General features: G+C 27.2%; 1 protein-coding gene across 3 annotated transcripts in view; it reads right to left on the bottom strand.

Moving 5' to 3' along the window:
* LOC107455457 (L-asparaginase) overlaps nt 1-16,334 on the bottom strand; it is a 43,523-nt gene that overhangs the window by 9,949 nt on the left and 17,240 nt on the right. For all 3 annotated transcript variants that reach the window (XR_001585572.3, XM_016073033.3, XM_043050159.2), the window contains exons 6-9: nt 15,387-15,513; nt 11,248-11,360; nt 7,387-7,572; nt 1,170-1,283 (exon numbers count right to left, since the gene is read on the bottom strand). Coding sequence is in view for 2 of the 3 variants with exons in the window: in XM_016073033.3 (XP_015928519.1) it covers nt 1,170-1,283; nt 7,387-7,572; nt 11,248-11,360; nt 15,387-15,513 (540 nt within the window). In the remaining variant the exon portion in view is untranslated. The remainder of the gene's footprint in view (nt 1-1,169; nt 1,284-7,386; nt 7,573-11,247; nt 11,361-15,386; nt 15,514-16,334) is intronic.

Consider the following 16,334-nt stretch of genomic DNA (forward strand, 5'->3'; position numbering starts at 1 on the left):
TAGCGATATTGAATTTTTAAATTGCGTAAATAAGAATCACGATGAATAATTTTTAGATCACGTGAATACGAATCGCAATGAGTAATTTTTAAATAGCGTACAAATACGAAAAACGAGATCTGATATTACAACTGCGTGATAACGAATCGCAATATTGGATTTAAAAATGCGTGAATACGAATCGCGACGTTGGATTTTAAACTCGCGAGAATACAGATCGCGATATTGAATTTTTAAATTGAGTGAATAGGAATTGCTAGTACGATTTTTAAACAGCGTAAAAAAAGTCGCAACACATAAGTTTTAAATAAGTTAAATACGAAAATCGATGATTGATATTAAAATCGTCTGATTAAAAATCGCGATTTTAGCATATTCCTGCGCAGTTCCTAATATTTAAAATTCCGAAAATCAGCCAAACGAAAAAAAAAAAAACAAATATCGGTGGTCGAAACGAAACACTTAGACTCCTTTCCACTCTATAGCGGAAGTCGCGGGACTATCGTTCCGGCGGCTTGGGTTTCTCTAATTGGACTCCCTAAAAATTTTAGTTTTTGGAACATGGTCGAAAATTTTAAAAATTGGGAGAAAAAAGCGGATTTCCGCTTTTTCGTGGAAGTCTTTCATCCCGTGGAGACGTGAACGGCAAAATGATCTCCAATGACTCACGGCAATGCGGATTAATATTTGAAACTGAATTCAGGTTTGCCAAATTTTGGACGTTTTGTCTCAGAAAGGCGCAGCTTTGGCAGAAACTGAGCTGAATGTCGCAAAATGGCGCAGTTATGCCGTTTTGTCTCAGTTTATCGCAAATGGCGCAGGCGTAGCATCCCTGCAATCATGCATTTTGAACCTTCATTCACTGACATCTAAATTTAAAGACTCGGCAAAACAAATAAGTGTTGTATAGTTGAATAAAACTTAAATATGATGGATCTTCCTGTGAGAAAATTTTTTTTTTAGATATGTCAATAAAAACCATCCTTCTCTACTCAGTTCTTAAATTAAGTTCTAGACATCTTAATTTTACATTATCAAGTAGGAATTTAATTATAAAATAGGTTTATCAAGTATTATGTCTATAAATAAATTAATTTTTAAAAACAGATTATGTGTTGAATAATACATATAATTGTTTAAAAATTTTTTTATAAGTAAAGTGCACTTACATTACGCTTAGTTTGAATTGACCACTCTTTTTTACTCAAAACATAACTAAGTTTTGTCAATGCTGCTTCTGGAGTCATATCGGACCCTGGAACGACTCCTACGTCAACAAATGCCTAGGTATGAAGGTATATAATCAGTACAAACTATTATAAATTACCCATGTATTAAAATATTTTGTAGCTTATTGTAAACAATAAAATTGCACAAAAAAACCAAAAATATTATAATTCCTAATGATTTTTGTCCAAATGATTGAATTTTAACAAACTAAATACCAATATACTTCCTCAATATTCTGAAATTAATTATGGCTAACTATTAATTAAGTTACAAAATCAGACACAAATACACACTTTTTCTAAAGAAACATATACAGTGAAAACTTGGTTAAATGAACACAGGCCGTAAAATTGTATGCTTACGAGAGTTTATGGGAAGAGTACACTAATAAAGAAGTTTAATGTCGTAAACTATTTTAAGAATAATTGCAATGATATAGAAAGAATCTATAATAACTATTCACAATGATATTTATTTAAAGTTTAAAAAATACTTTTTTCAATACAAAAAGAATATATGAAAAAGTTGGACATATATACATAATTCTAGATGTAGCTACAGAGAAATTTTTTTTTTTCTTATTTACACAGACTAACAATTTAAGTCATATGATACCAAATAGGAGCTTTTAGTCCTATGTCACTTGCTCAATCAGTTTAATTAATAGGTTTACACTCCCCATCACTTCATTGGAAATGGGACAATATCTCCTTGAAGGTAAACCTCCCAGGATGCACAGATAAAATAAAGCAGCAATGCATAACTGTAAGGTAGGACCCCAAGTTATGTTCACAATGGATCATTAGTCAAATGTCTGAATAAATGTTTCATGTATATGAACACTTCAATGACTGGATTTTTGCTCTCTTTCTTCTTTTACCCAGCTGTGTTAAACAGTCTCCAAATTGATTAGAAGTAGAAAGGAATTCTCAGTGGGGAAGAGGGATTGAGAGCATTTAAGGCATCATTTCAGCTAGTAAGGTCTCATAATCAGTACTGACAAGATGAAAAGATCAAAAAATACTGCTGTTCACATGAGCAGTATCATTTTCTCTTCTTTCTTTGCAAAGATAAAGGAAGGCGAGAGGAGAATGATCGATTCTTTAGTAGTGAAATAACTTAACAATATTTTTAGTGGTGGATGAGGCAAACAATTAACATTGCATTTTTTTTGTAAGAATTTAAAGTAATCCATTTTGTAGGAGTGACTGTAACATGAGGTTTCACTGCATTTCTATTTCTCACTAGATTTGAATTTTTGGTTACGCCACAATCAGTAAAATTTGGCAGAGTTGACATAAGTGTAAAATGGCAAACAAGTGTTTCTTTGGACTAAGAAAGCAATTAAGATCAAGCCTAATCAGTCGAAAAACCAAAATTAAAATTTATAAGACTCTTACTCTATCTGTATTGCTCTATGCAAGTGAAACATGGACACTAAACGCAGACACTCAGCGTACTCTTGGTTTTTTAGAAAGGAAAATCCTTAGAAATATTTTTGGCCCAGTACAGGAAAGAGACTGTTGGCAAATCAGATACAACTTTGAATTATATAGACTCTATGTACAGCCACAAATAGGGCAGGTCATCCGAAGGAATTGATTAAGATGGCTTGGCCATATCTGGAGAGGTCCAGAAAACAATGCAGTACGAATCGCCACCTTTAAAAGTCCTTCTGGATCTCGGGCCAGAGGAAGACCTCCAACTAGATGGCTGGATGACACTACTAAAGATCTCAAGGTAATAAAGATTAGCAACTGGAAAAAAGTCGCCATGGATAGGAGGCGTTGGAGGCTACGCGCGGTTGAGGTAGCCAAGGCCTGTAAGGGGCTGTCGTGCTGAAGAAGAAGATGGACAAAAGTTTCTGGCTTTTACTACTAGTTTCACGCTTTTGACATTTCACCATACCTGTGGAACTTTTACAGTGAATTGATCACTTTTTGCACACAAATATAAAATTCCAAATCCAAAAACAAACTTTCGTAAAAATAATTTTTAATGATTATTTATTGTTATTTTCCCTAATAATAGTAAAAAAAAATGAATAGTAAATTATCTTATCAGGTATAATGTGTCTTTATGGTGTGAAAATTTGCAAACCTTACAACTCAAAATATTTTCAACCATTATTAAATGAAATAATTATTAATTATTAAACTCTCTATTTTACAAGAAATTATCCATGGAAACAAATTTTATAATGGTGGGTAAAATGTTTTTGAATAGCTTAAAAGTTCTGGAGACCAGGCAAAATATCCAAAATGCAAAATTAACATTAAGGGGCCCTAACATTCAACCGCTCTCCTGATTAAACTATTAGGACCATTTTTTCCATATTACAATTGTGGCTGCTCCCCATATTTTGTTGGTTATAAAATTAAATCCATTGAAAAAAAGTAAGCTTATTGAGAAAAAAAATATTTTTTATGCCTAATTACAGAACTTAATAGTTAACACTAATTAAATAATATATTTAAAGTCAACCCGTTAAAGCATTAAACTTGTCGATTAGTGTACAAAAATCTGATAATTACAAAAGTTATTCAGGATATTTTTTCTCTCAATGTAAAACTAGCATTGATAGGCTAAAAACTTAATGTTAGGTTTTTAGATTTTAAATTGTAAGTACATACTCAACTTGCAAACTTAAAAATAAAATCTTTCTAGTAAAAAGTAAGAAACTAAAATGCATATTTAAAAAAATTGTTTTAGATTGCTGCATATGATTGATAATTGCTTTAATTTATTCAGAAAACAAATTATTTTAACTAAATTTAGAAAAAGAGACAGTTCTCAACAACCATTGACTAAATATATTTTAATATTAAGAATTTATTAACACTATATCATGCTTTAAGCAGATTATTAAATTTTATATACATGTTCATTTCTTTTATGTTGTGTAATTAGCTACCAATATTTTAAAATATGAACTAACTTTATTTTAAAAGATTTATACACATATTTTCTCATGTAAGATCTATACACATATTTATATTGAAAAAATTAAATATAATTATTAAGGATGTATGGGGTACCTGGCAATATCTTGGTATTCTGACTTTACCTGGAGCCAGAAAATGAATTCCAGTACCTGGTATCCGTAACCGGCAAATTTTATATTATATCTACTGTCAGGTAATACTCATTTAAGATAGACACCCCAGCTATATTCAGATTTAGAATAACCACAATATTGTTTACATACATAATAGATTTTTTAAACCTATATATATATTCCACCAGTTTCTTAATAATCTTAACATGAAATTACTGGTTTGGGCATGATATATTTTTGATTTAAATCAATGCAAAAGTAGAATAGTTTAATTTGGTGCCAAAAGTTTATTTTGGTTACATGGACACGATATCCACTTAGGAGGAAATGCTATTTCAAAAATCTAATGTTGTGAGCTATTTTTACTAAAGTAATGTAGCTAAACAAATATAAAATTAAAAACAGGATATTACATAAAAACTTATTTTAAGTTTATAAAATCCTAATAAATAAAATTTTAAAAAAACTTTTGAAATATGCTACATTGTTAAAATACCCTACATTTAACAGAAGCTATAATAATATATGGTATTGAAACTAAATAAAACAGGTAAAAAATTTGTAAATAATAAAGTCCACTACTAGCAAATATCTCTATAGCAAAGTTTTGTGTAAATCATTTTACATCCAACTATTATTCCCATAATTTTTTAGAAACAATTCTTTTAAACATAATTTAAAATATATCTAAATATAAAAAAACTTATCTGTTTTAGGCTTGTAATAAAAATTCCTTAAAACTATATCTTGTCAAACATTTGTTAGGAAGAAAATCATACAATTTTTACACTGTTTTGCAAAGTTGGTATAATACTTGGAACCAGCTGGATAAAAAAGATTTAATTTTCACTGAGTACTAGATACCCAGACTCGGCAAAATTTTAGGACTTGGTGCATCTCCAATGAAATCATTTATTAAGTTTTACTTCAAACGAATAAGGAATTAAGATATATTGCCTCTTGCATTGAATAAAAAATCATCAAATTCTTTGTTCAATGCAAAAAAGAAGATAATTAAATATTATAAAGAAGAATTTTGGGAAACAAAATAAACCATAAACCTCAATGTCTAATGGATCGTATATATAAAAACCAGCACAAGATCTATACAGAAACAAAACAAAACACTTACCCTTTGAAAAAGAAATAGCCTATAAGAATTCAAAAATGGAAATTGTTACATTACTGCTATTGAAATAAATTTAGAAGTTAAACAATAAAAAATTCATAAATTCCCTTCATAAATTAATTTAACTTCCGATTTTAAATATTTGCATCATATATACTTAAGTCTTTGCTCCACAAATACACATAAAAGTTTGAAAATATCCAATTTTCACCAATTTAAAAATTAAGAGTAGTTGAGAAATCTATATAATATTTTCAGGTCTTGATCACTTATATATCCTATACTGAAATATCAACTATTAATCATTAATTTTTCGCTTAATGCAACATTTTTATAAACTAATTTTTATGATTTCAAAAGACATTAAAAAAAGTGGTGAAATGTGTGGAATTGAGTTACAAAATATTTTTTTATTTGAGCCTTTGACATGTACTTAAGTTTAAACACATTTTCAAAAATACATTCTGATGTTTAATAAATGTTAAAGTTTGAAATACAATTGAGAAAACTATCCAGAGATTCATGAGAATTTAAAGAACATAAAATGTAATGAAAGTAAAAGTGTTCTGGGTTTTCAATTTTCAGCTAAAAATGAATAAATTTAAAGATATTTCAGAATACATAGGTTTTGCTAATAAGGATTAAAAAGCATTTATTACAGAAAAAAACTTTTTCTCTAGTGCATAGCTTTCTCTTAATGCATAGTTTATTACAGTTTGTATTAATTAAAAGTAATTCAAACTTATTACTAAAACTTAAAAATTGTCAAAAAAAGCCATGACTTATAAAAACTAAAAAAAAAAACTTATAATAAGAATAACTGACAGCCTTAAAAAATAAAGAAAAGTCTGATTTATTCGAAAATAATTTCGACCCAATTAATTTGGAATTTAAGATGTTCCCATAGGCATTCATAACATAACTTACTGAGAATCTGAATTCAGAAAGTCAATGAGCTAAAAATAATGCATTGGTGTTACTTTTCTATGATTTTCAGCAAAAAATGCTAAGAGTACAATAACATTGATTTTATAGAAATAATGAAATCATTTTTAATGCTAAAGATTCCATAAAAACACAACTAAAAGCGTATTTAATCTTATTAATTTTTTGACTATCTAAATAATAGTAAAATATGGGTACAACTGTAAAAATAAGGGTAACAAATTATTGATACATCTAAAAATCACAAAGCAATTCCCTTTTCTATTAAAACACATAAAAAGTTCAAAAAACAAAAATAAACTATTTATATGTTTTCAATTCATAGTTGATAAATTTAATGCTTTTTGTCAGAATAACACTGATTAATTAGGGCTAAATTACATAATAACTTTCAAAAATACAAGAGTTCTTTTTAATTTCTGAATATATTCTACACATGCAGGAAAAGAAAATTATAAAAAGATTTAGTTATTAGAAATTACAAAACATGTCGACAAGAAATGGTGAAGTATACAAATTAAGTTTTTTTTTTCAGTTGAAGTTATTAACATTTTGCATCCCAAATACTTAGAAGAAAACTTGCAATTCCATGTGTAAGTAATTTTTTTAAACTTATATTTTCTTTATTAAAAAGTTTACAAATATTAAGTTTATGAAGAAAAATAAATTCTTTCCTAATCATTTGCTTTAATCATGTAGAGTTTATTAATTAAAAACATTTAAGGGTTTTTAATCATGCACTTATCTTTAGATTAACCAGCCACTGTTTTATTCATTTTCTTTAAAAGATGGAAAGTCTAAAAATAGTTTCAATAATAACAGAATATTGATTTTGTCAAGACAAAGAGTAGGAAAGCTAGTTAAGCACAGCTAGTTAAAAATCACAAAAGAGAAAAAAAAAGATAAGCAAGCTCAAACATAGTAATGAAATTTAAATCATATCTGAATAGCAAATTTTTAAGAAATAACAAAAGCAGTAAGAGGCAAAAAGAGAACTCTTTCATTAAAACATAACAATACACACACTTCCAGTTTCATATGATGGATCCACTTGACCTAATGAACATTGAGTACAATTAACAATAATCACACCTCTTCTATGAGCCCGTTTTAGTTCATCAAAAAGGTCCTTCCTTTGTGAGGGACCATTTCCAGCACCATAAGTCTGCAACACAACTCCTTCTATAGGTGGACTTAAAAATGCCCTAACCTAAGATAATGAAAAAGTAATTTGAAGCTTTAAAATTTAAAAGCCAAAGCATAGCATTTTTAATAAAGCAAAATACAGCAATAAAAAATATATTTATCAGCACAAAATATAAAATGCAGCTACTAAATTTAAAACACAGGTTAATAATAGTTCCAGTAAATATAAATTAAGATATTAGTACCTTAGATTCTTTGTGCAATACTTTTCATGCAAATTATACTCTTCTTGATTACTTACACTTAGTTATATTTCCATTAAAATCATTTATTTATTATACTGCCATTTTAAATTTCATCTTTTGTGTGTGTATCTGAAAAATCCTTTGAATGTTACTTCCAGCTTTTTTTCCACTTTTAAGGTAGGGGTTTTAATGAACCCATACACTGGCATTTGTCATGCTATTCAATAGAAAATTAAAGTGTGACATAGCCTGGTACAATTTTGTCCACAAGTCTCTTGGAAGGTTAAAAAAATTAAGATTATTATAATTAGTAATACGTTTTTGGAGGTTTTTCACAAAATTAAAAATGGAACAGTTAATAGTTTTGTAAACAGAAATTAATTAAGTATCTTTGAATACAAAAGAATGCATTTGTTAAAATATTTTCCATTGTTATGCAAGAATTTTTTTTTAATATCTTACAATTTTATATTTCCAATAACAAACATTACATCAAACATAAGATAGCATTCCATAAAAAATAAAAATCTGTGTTCTTAGATTCTTTCAACAATACAAAAATTTTATTGTTATACAACAATAATTTTTAATATCTCACAATCTTATATTTCCAATAATAAACATTGCGAGAAACATAAGGTTACAAAAACTAAAAATCTGTCTTATTAGATTCCTTGTAAATTTTCAAATTCATCAAGTGGATATTCTCATTATATAGTAGAAATGCTAGTCAAGTTTTCATGTTTTTTTAAAAATTAATTTGTAATTACAGTAGAGCGCCAATTATCCGAACTGCTCGGGACCGAACATGGTTCGGATAATGAAAAGTTCGGATAATTGGAAAACTGTTTAAAATCTAGTGTACATGATTATTATTTATGCACAAACTTCCCTTCGCACCTTTTGTAGGCTTAGGACTGGTAGTATTATCTAAAATAGCTTTGGCGTGTTTAAAAGTTTTTTTTTCTTTAATTTTTAAATATTTTTTATTAACTTTTTTTAAAACTTTTTCAGTTTTTTATAATTTTTTTGTCAATTACTGATTTTACCATATTTTTCATTGAAAAAGAAATCCAGCAAAGATTTCGTTTCAAAGAAGATGCGTTTTTTTTTTTAGAAGCCATATATCCCTTATTCTTTTTAAATAAAAAAAATTGAACTGGATCAACATCATTTTGACGTTCTAGCCAATTCATTGCAATATCTAATGAATCGCATGCTTCTATCTTGAACTTGATCACTTACTTCTTCATCTTCGTCTGTGGAGTTCCGATTTTCATTAAAAATCAACTATTTCATCATTGTCATCCGAAAGATCGACTGGTTCAGAAACTTCAGTTTTTCTGTTAAGAATTTTATTCCAAGATTTATTATTCCAAGCACTGTAATCACTAATCATTAAACATAAGTGACAAAACTTCAGCACTTATCTATTCATAAACTCCTTCTGCATTCCAACCATTGTAGACTATCAAAATGAAGCTCGCATTCTTGGAAGATAATTTTCAGTTGTAAAGGGGTAGGTAGGTTTAACTGTATCACCATACATGTATGTATGGCTGCTATAAGAAAACTGCTAAAAAGGTTGTAAATTAAATATGTTATTCGGATGTAGGGGATATTATTTATTCTAATTAATTTAGAAAAATTGTCAAGATCTTAAAAAATATTTTAAACTTTAAAAAAAAAAAAAAAAAAGAATTTAGACATAGTTCGGATAATTGGACGTTCGGATAATTGGCGCTCTACTGTAATGCCTTTCAGATAAGTGTTTCAATGTCCTTTCGTAAGGTCTTAGCAACATTTCTATGCCAATGTTCTGCTTTAAACTAAACACTTTGTTATTTAGTTTTACACATTACACATAACAAGACAAAAACTAAATTTTGGTTCCATATGTACAGTGTGAAAAAGAAAACAAACAGTTGAATACTTTTGCCGTAATGATCAGAGCTTCATATACTAACATGCAATATTAAATAGACATGAAAACCTACTTTCTTTGTCTGATCATAATGTTTTTTCCAACTAATTCAAAATTTTCACGATCAAAAAATAGGTTGTAAGCTGTATTCTTGAAAATATAGTTTCACTAATGCAGTCAGAAAAACGAGTTGAAAGTTTAAGGCACTTAATACTAATCTTTGCATGCATGGACATGTCTCTGCAATTATTTAAATAATTTTAAAAAAATTACACACAACTTTTAAGCATGTTTATTAAAAAATTCCATGTAAAGATTATTTTACAATTTTAAAATACGAAGTTTAATAATAACAGAAAAAAATAAAAATTTCGAAAACAAATTTTCTCATTTTAAATAAAAAAAAGTTTAACGTTTGAATAGAATTTTAAAAACAGTTTTCCAAATATTAAAAATCCAACATATATAATTTTTATTACTCAGTAAGCTTGACAACCAATTTTATTCAAACTTTGAATTTCATCAAAAAATATTTTTAAGTGATATCCCTTACAATTCAATCATTATTAAACAAAATACTAAAAAAATAATGAATTTAAATTTTTTTAAATTAAAATATTTTAGAAAAGTTACACAGATTGTGTGCAATTTTTTTTTTATTAGCTTAAATTATATGGTGAAATATCCAAAAAAAAATTACAATTAAGGGGTTCAAAATTTTGACTGCTTTTCTCACTATACAACAGGGATCATATTTTCCAAATTGAAGGTAAACTTGATATTTTGAGGGACAAAATTTCAATTACTTGAATAACAAAATTTTTATCAAGGTAAAATACAATTTTGTAACTTAAACATCCACACAAATTAATTAGCATAAGTAAAGGTTAACCCTTAATGCATTAGGATTGCATCTCAGTACAGTAGACTCTCAGAAATTTACATAGCTTTAGATCAGACTATTTGCATATTTTAGAATTTTGCTGATTTTAGATCAGTTATATTTACATCAAAATACATAGAAATTAAGATTAGTATATTAAAAGTAAAGTCCAGTACAATGGATAACAATTTACATTTGGTTATTAATTTTCATTATTCTTTTTTCTAGTTTGCTGTAAATTTATCAGAGATCATAAAAAAATGAGATAGATGGGATCATTCACAAATGAGTATACTTATAAAAATTGATTTTTGTTAAATAAAAACAAAAATAATGTTTGAAATGGATTGGATTACCTATTTTTTAACAATGATATTAGTTTTTAAGATAAGAATTTCAGAATTGCCTTTTGGAAAGTCAATTTTAACTGGCAATTTGTTGTTTAGATTCGGGTTGAATTAAATTGTTGTTAAATAATAATTTTACACACTGTACATTATAATAGAATAGGTTTCGAGCTTATTTTACTTTGATGGAAGTAATGGAATAAAATCTATAAAATAAAATCGTACACCATCAAATATGTTTTAAAATAAGTTTCTAAAAAGTATAAAGAACAGTAAAATGAAAAATCACAGGCAATATGGATATAAATACAAATTCATAAAAAATATACTAGTTACAAACCACTTCAACAGTTATGCTAGGAAATAATCTCAACAATCCAACATTTCGATTTAATACATTGTGCACACTGAACTTTTCAATACTTGATGGGCGGAAAATATTTCTCCATTCCACTGTAAGAGAAGGTAATGCATAACAAAAGTATATTAAAATAGTCATTATATGACATGCGTGTATACATATTTGCATACACACAGAAATGTACTTATACATGCATACACAAATGGTAAAAAAAATTGTCCTATGATGAAATTTTGAAATAGACTGAAAATAAATATAAAGTTAAGAATGTAAGAGTATAAATTAAACTAGAAAAAATATAAAAAAATGCTAAAATGAAGGACTTCATAAAAAAAACTTAATTGGGAAACAAATATCTTTTTTTTTTTAAACATTCAGTTGCACAAGATTTTTTAACGCATCCTGGATATTTCCACATTAATTAGCAAAAAAAAAGGATTTTAATTAAAAAAGTTCTTATGCTTTTAAGCATTTTAATATTGATGTAGTGGCTGCTATAGTAAAATTGTAAACACTGTATCAGAGTGCATAGCTAAACTTTTCAACAACAAAAAAACACCTTTTAAGCACTCAAAAAATATTTTTAAGCACTTTAAAAAAATATCATAATCAGGATATGCACACTAATAAAAGTTTTTTCTTCCTCTTGTTGAAAATTCTTCATATACACATTAACAAAATGCAAAATACTTTTAATGATCATGATAAAAGAACTAGTTTCTGACAAAGAACTCTTTTTCTTGATTATATTAATCACCATAAAAACAATTTATGCAGAATTTTAAATACTTCCATTTAACGAACTTGCATTTTGCGATTTTTTTCAAGGAACCAAGAACATTTTGAAAATTTCTTCGTAAAATGACTACCAAATGGTGAAGTGAATTTTCTATTTAACGAACCTTTTTTTAAGATACACTTTCCTTATTTCCCAAAACATTTCAAACTTGTTAACGCATTCTACGAGGGAAATGATACCTTAATTGATTTTCGCAGCTGCTTAACTTTGAGAGAAAGCGGTAAAATCCCTTTCGCTTTTTGTTTGCATATCATACAGGAATCCAAGTCAAAAGTCAATTTACAAGAAAGCATAACAGAAATTTCTAAAGCATGGAACTATGATGTTACAGATTATACTATTCATAACAGTTTTGCTGAAGCTGGATTCATAGTCAGTGTCAGTCTAGTTCATAAGTCAGTCTAGTTCATAAGTCAGTCTAAATTCTTAGTCAGTACAAAAAATTTAGAAAGTGTGGAGAAGGAGGTTGATATTCTTTCAGAAAAATTTAAAAAAAAATTGGGTACAGCTAAGAGAGAACCACGAAATTAATGATGATGTACTGATTAATGATTGTCTTTTTATTGATTCTGAAGCTGAAAACACAGAAACATTAACCGAATCAGATATTTTGGACAGTGTTGAAAATAAAAACAGTAAGGAATAAATTGTGATGAAGATGAAGATGGAAATGATGAAGAAATCACCAAACCTTCATATGATAAAATGTTAAAATCATTTGAAACAATTGGATAATAGATAATAATTTACAAAATAAAGGTGTATCAATTGCTATTTTAATTATCTCTAGTGTTAAAGAATTTTAAATCTGTTTCGTGTTGTTTAAGTATTTCAACTGGAGATTTTCTATTTAATGAATTTTCCATATAACGAACTTTTTATCACGATTTAGAGACTTCGTTAAATAGAGGTCAGACTCTATATTCAATATTGAGTGGCTCATTTTATTTTTTAAATTCACAATAATTTTATTTAATTATACAAAAAAAAATTTCAAAATTATAATTAATTGAACTATTATTTAAATTGGTTATCGGATGTATTTTTTAGATTTAAATAAAGGTTATTTATAAAAGCACATTCAATAAAACATTAACAAGATTAATATTAATCATACTGAATGGCCCTATTAAATTTGTGTTAACATTTGTTACTTGGTTCATTATTTCTTTAATAAAATAATAAGAAAAATTCAAATGATTTTGAAATGTAAGTACAATGAGTATTGAAGCTAAACATTTTTGTTAGAGGTAAATTATTATATGGTTCCTACACTCATATTATTTAACAAATCTGAGATAATTGAAGTTTTATTTCAATTGTTTTTAAATCAAATCATTAAATATTTTCGGAATGACAAATCTAAATAACATAAGATTTTTTTTTAACTTAAAATAGTGAAAGCTCTTTACTTCATACTTTTTTAAAATCTTGCATCTAAATATTGTCAAGCTTTTTCATAAAACAAATTAAGAGATTTTAAAAGTAACTATAATAAGTAAGAAAAAATAATAAAGTACAACAAAAGTATACATTTTTTATGCAATTAGTGGACAGTCCCTCAGGTGAGAATTCATACTATTAAAAATTGCAATTAATTCCTATGTTTATTAAATAAAAGGGGGTGGAAATTTTGAGGGAATGAAGCTTTCGAATTCTTAACTGATCTGAGGACCCACATGAAAATACGTAATTGGTGAATAATCCCCAAGTTAAGTTAAAGGAATACAGTACTGATCAATAATTAGAAGAGCATGAGAAGGCCATTAGCTTGCCAATGATGAATACAATGGCACTTCACTAATGATGACATTAAGAAGGAAAATAATATTTTCGTTTTCTAATAGGGAATAAAACTGGCAATGTTTAGTTGGTCCCCGAGAGATTTTGCAGTTTGATTTCAGAGGGCAGAAAATAAAACCTGAAACTAAGAGTCTCTTGCAAAATTCAGCAGAGTTGCACACGAGAGTGCAAGAATCCTTCCTACTGAATCCAGGTCAGTATAACACACATGCAAATCCTCAAGTATTTCATCAAACATCATAAAATGATTGGTACTTTCATATGCTACGGACCGACGGTATGCCGTAATTAATTGTGGGTGAATGAATTGTAAAAACGTTGAATAGAGCAATGTGAAAACCACACGTTTCACATAATTTGTGGCTAAAATTGACATGGTAAAGAAGAAATATGTTACTTTGGAAAAGGGAAAATTAAGCACTTTTTAAAAGCACCTTTAAGGGCCTATAAAAAGGAAATTTGAAATAATCACCTTTAAGCACTTTTTAAAAACGCTATGCATCCTGTATATTACATTACACGATTTTTAACTTTTCGAATTTTTTACAGTACGATTTGTTCTAGAAAATTTAAAATTAAAGTGAGGGCAAAAATAATATTATTAAATTTTTGATGAAATAATGTTACAATATTTTTTACTTTGTTACATTACTACTTCTTTTCCTAATCATAAAATATTTACTTTTTAGATATATATTTAATGTGTTGATTTACATTATTATAAATAGGAACCCCAATTTAGTAAAAAAGGACCAGAAATATGGAAGACACAAGTTCTAAAGACTCTTAGTTTCCAAAGCCTATTAGAATCACTTGTATATATACAGTCAAACCTTGTTAACTTAAACTTCAAATTTCTGAATTTTTCAATGCCTCAAAGGAAAAAAAGAGTCCTATACACTTAATGTTTTTTTTATCGATTTATTTCTTAACTTGAACCAATTTATTCCTATTATGTATGCACTGTTACACATATGAAGTTTCACATTTTCTATGTATGCAAATAATTACCACTTGTGTCATAGAGCCATCTCTTAAAGAACTTTTCAATTTTTGAACTAAAATTTTTCATTTTCATAAATGCCAAGAACGCAATTTGAACTGTAGTTGAAACCTAATCTCATTTAAACCATTTTAAAGTATTTTAGAATGTTCTGAAGATGGAAAATAATTTCTTTGCCAAATTCAAAACCTACATTTTTAGTGTTTTTATATATTATGATGCCTAAAAAGAAGTTTGTAATTTTTGTTAATAATTTTAACATCAACAACACATTTTCAAAAACTAAAAGGAACTTTATAACATCTTTATACATTTATAAAAACAGAAGTATTTTCACACAAAAATGTAATGAAAATGGCAATAATAACTTTTAGTATCATCATTGTAATTCACAGCATAAAATTTAACACTGATAACTGATAAGACAATTTTTACAGAAATTAGAAAAATTTCTTATAGTTTAGTATTAATAGAAATAGTTTAGCAAACATAAAAAATTATAATGATATATACCATGAATTCCAATTCCCATTTTGGCAAGAGGAGGTAAATTAGGAGAACTAAAGGCATCAAGACTAGATGTACTAATTTTACTTGTTCTGTTTCCTCTAAACAGTTTGTTATTGAATAAAATTGTTACCTGAAAAGACATATATAAATAGTTAAGAATCTTTGTGATCAAAAGAAATTCATACAATCATTGAATAAGTTGAGTCTTTTATATTTTAACATATTTTTGAATTGGCATTGAACAGCCAACCCAGTCTTTTATCTTAAAAATATTTTTAATTTGAGATACTTTCCATGCTTTTCACTCAAAGCATAACTAAGCATTTAAGATTTGATAACAATTAAAATTGACATGCATTGAATATTTTCTTAGGGGGAGGACTAAGTTCTATGTATCAGTCAAAGTTTAAGCTTTAAAAAATTATGGATGAAGATTGTCCCCGTTCAGTGGTAGAATTTCTAATTTTAGTTCAGACTTAATTTCCGTTTAAGTACATTCTGTTCTGACAACACTTTACAATTCTAGTTAAATAAAAATCTCATCTCAACCAGTTTGAATAGATACCAAAAAGAAATTTTTTATAGAGTAACATATTTTATAAATTAAAATTGCAACAGTAACAAAGTGAAAGTATAAGTTAATTTGTTTTTTAAAGTTAAGTTCTTTTTTAAAGATTTTTTCACTTAAAATTTCTTAATAATAGAATGCATTTTTTATCAAGAATTTCTTAAATTAATTAAAGATTATAATAACAAACTTAAAAAAAAATCAAAGAAACTAAAGTATACACAATAATTTTTTACAGGTGCAGTCGAACTTTAATTATCTGAATCTGTTTCACGGGGATGAGAGTAGTCCGAAAGTAAAAAAAGAGGAAATCCAAAATATATAATATGTAGAAGCTATGATATCCAAAAATTTGACAAAAAAGTGCGATTTTTAAACCATGT

This window comes from Parasteatoda tepidariorum, chromosome X1 (assembly GCF_043381705.1).
Source record: "Parasteatoda tepidariorum isolate YZ-2023 chromosome X1, CAS_Ptep_4.0, whole genome shotgun sequence".
NCBI classification, from domain to species: Eukaryota; Metazoa; Arthropoda; class Arachnida; order Araneae; family Theridiidae; genus Parasteatoda; species Parasteatoda tepidariorum.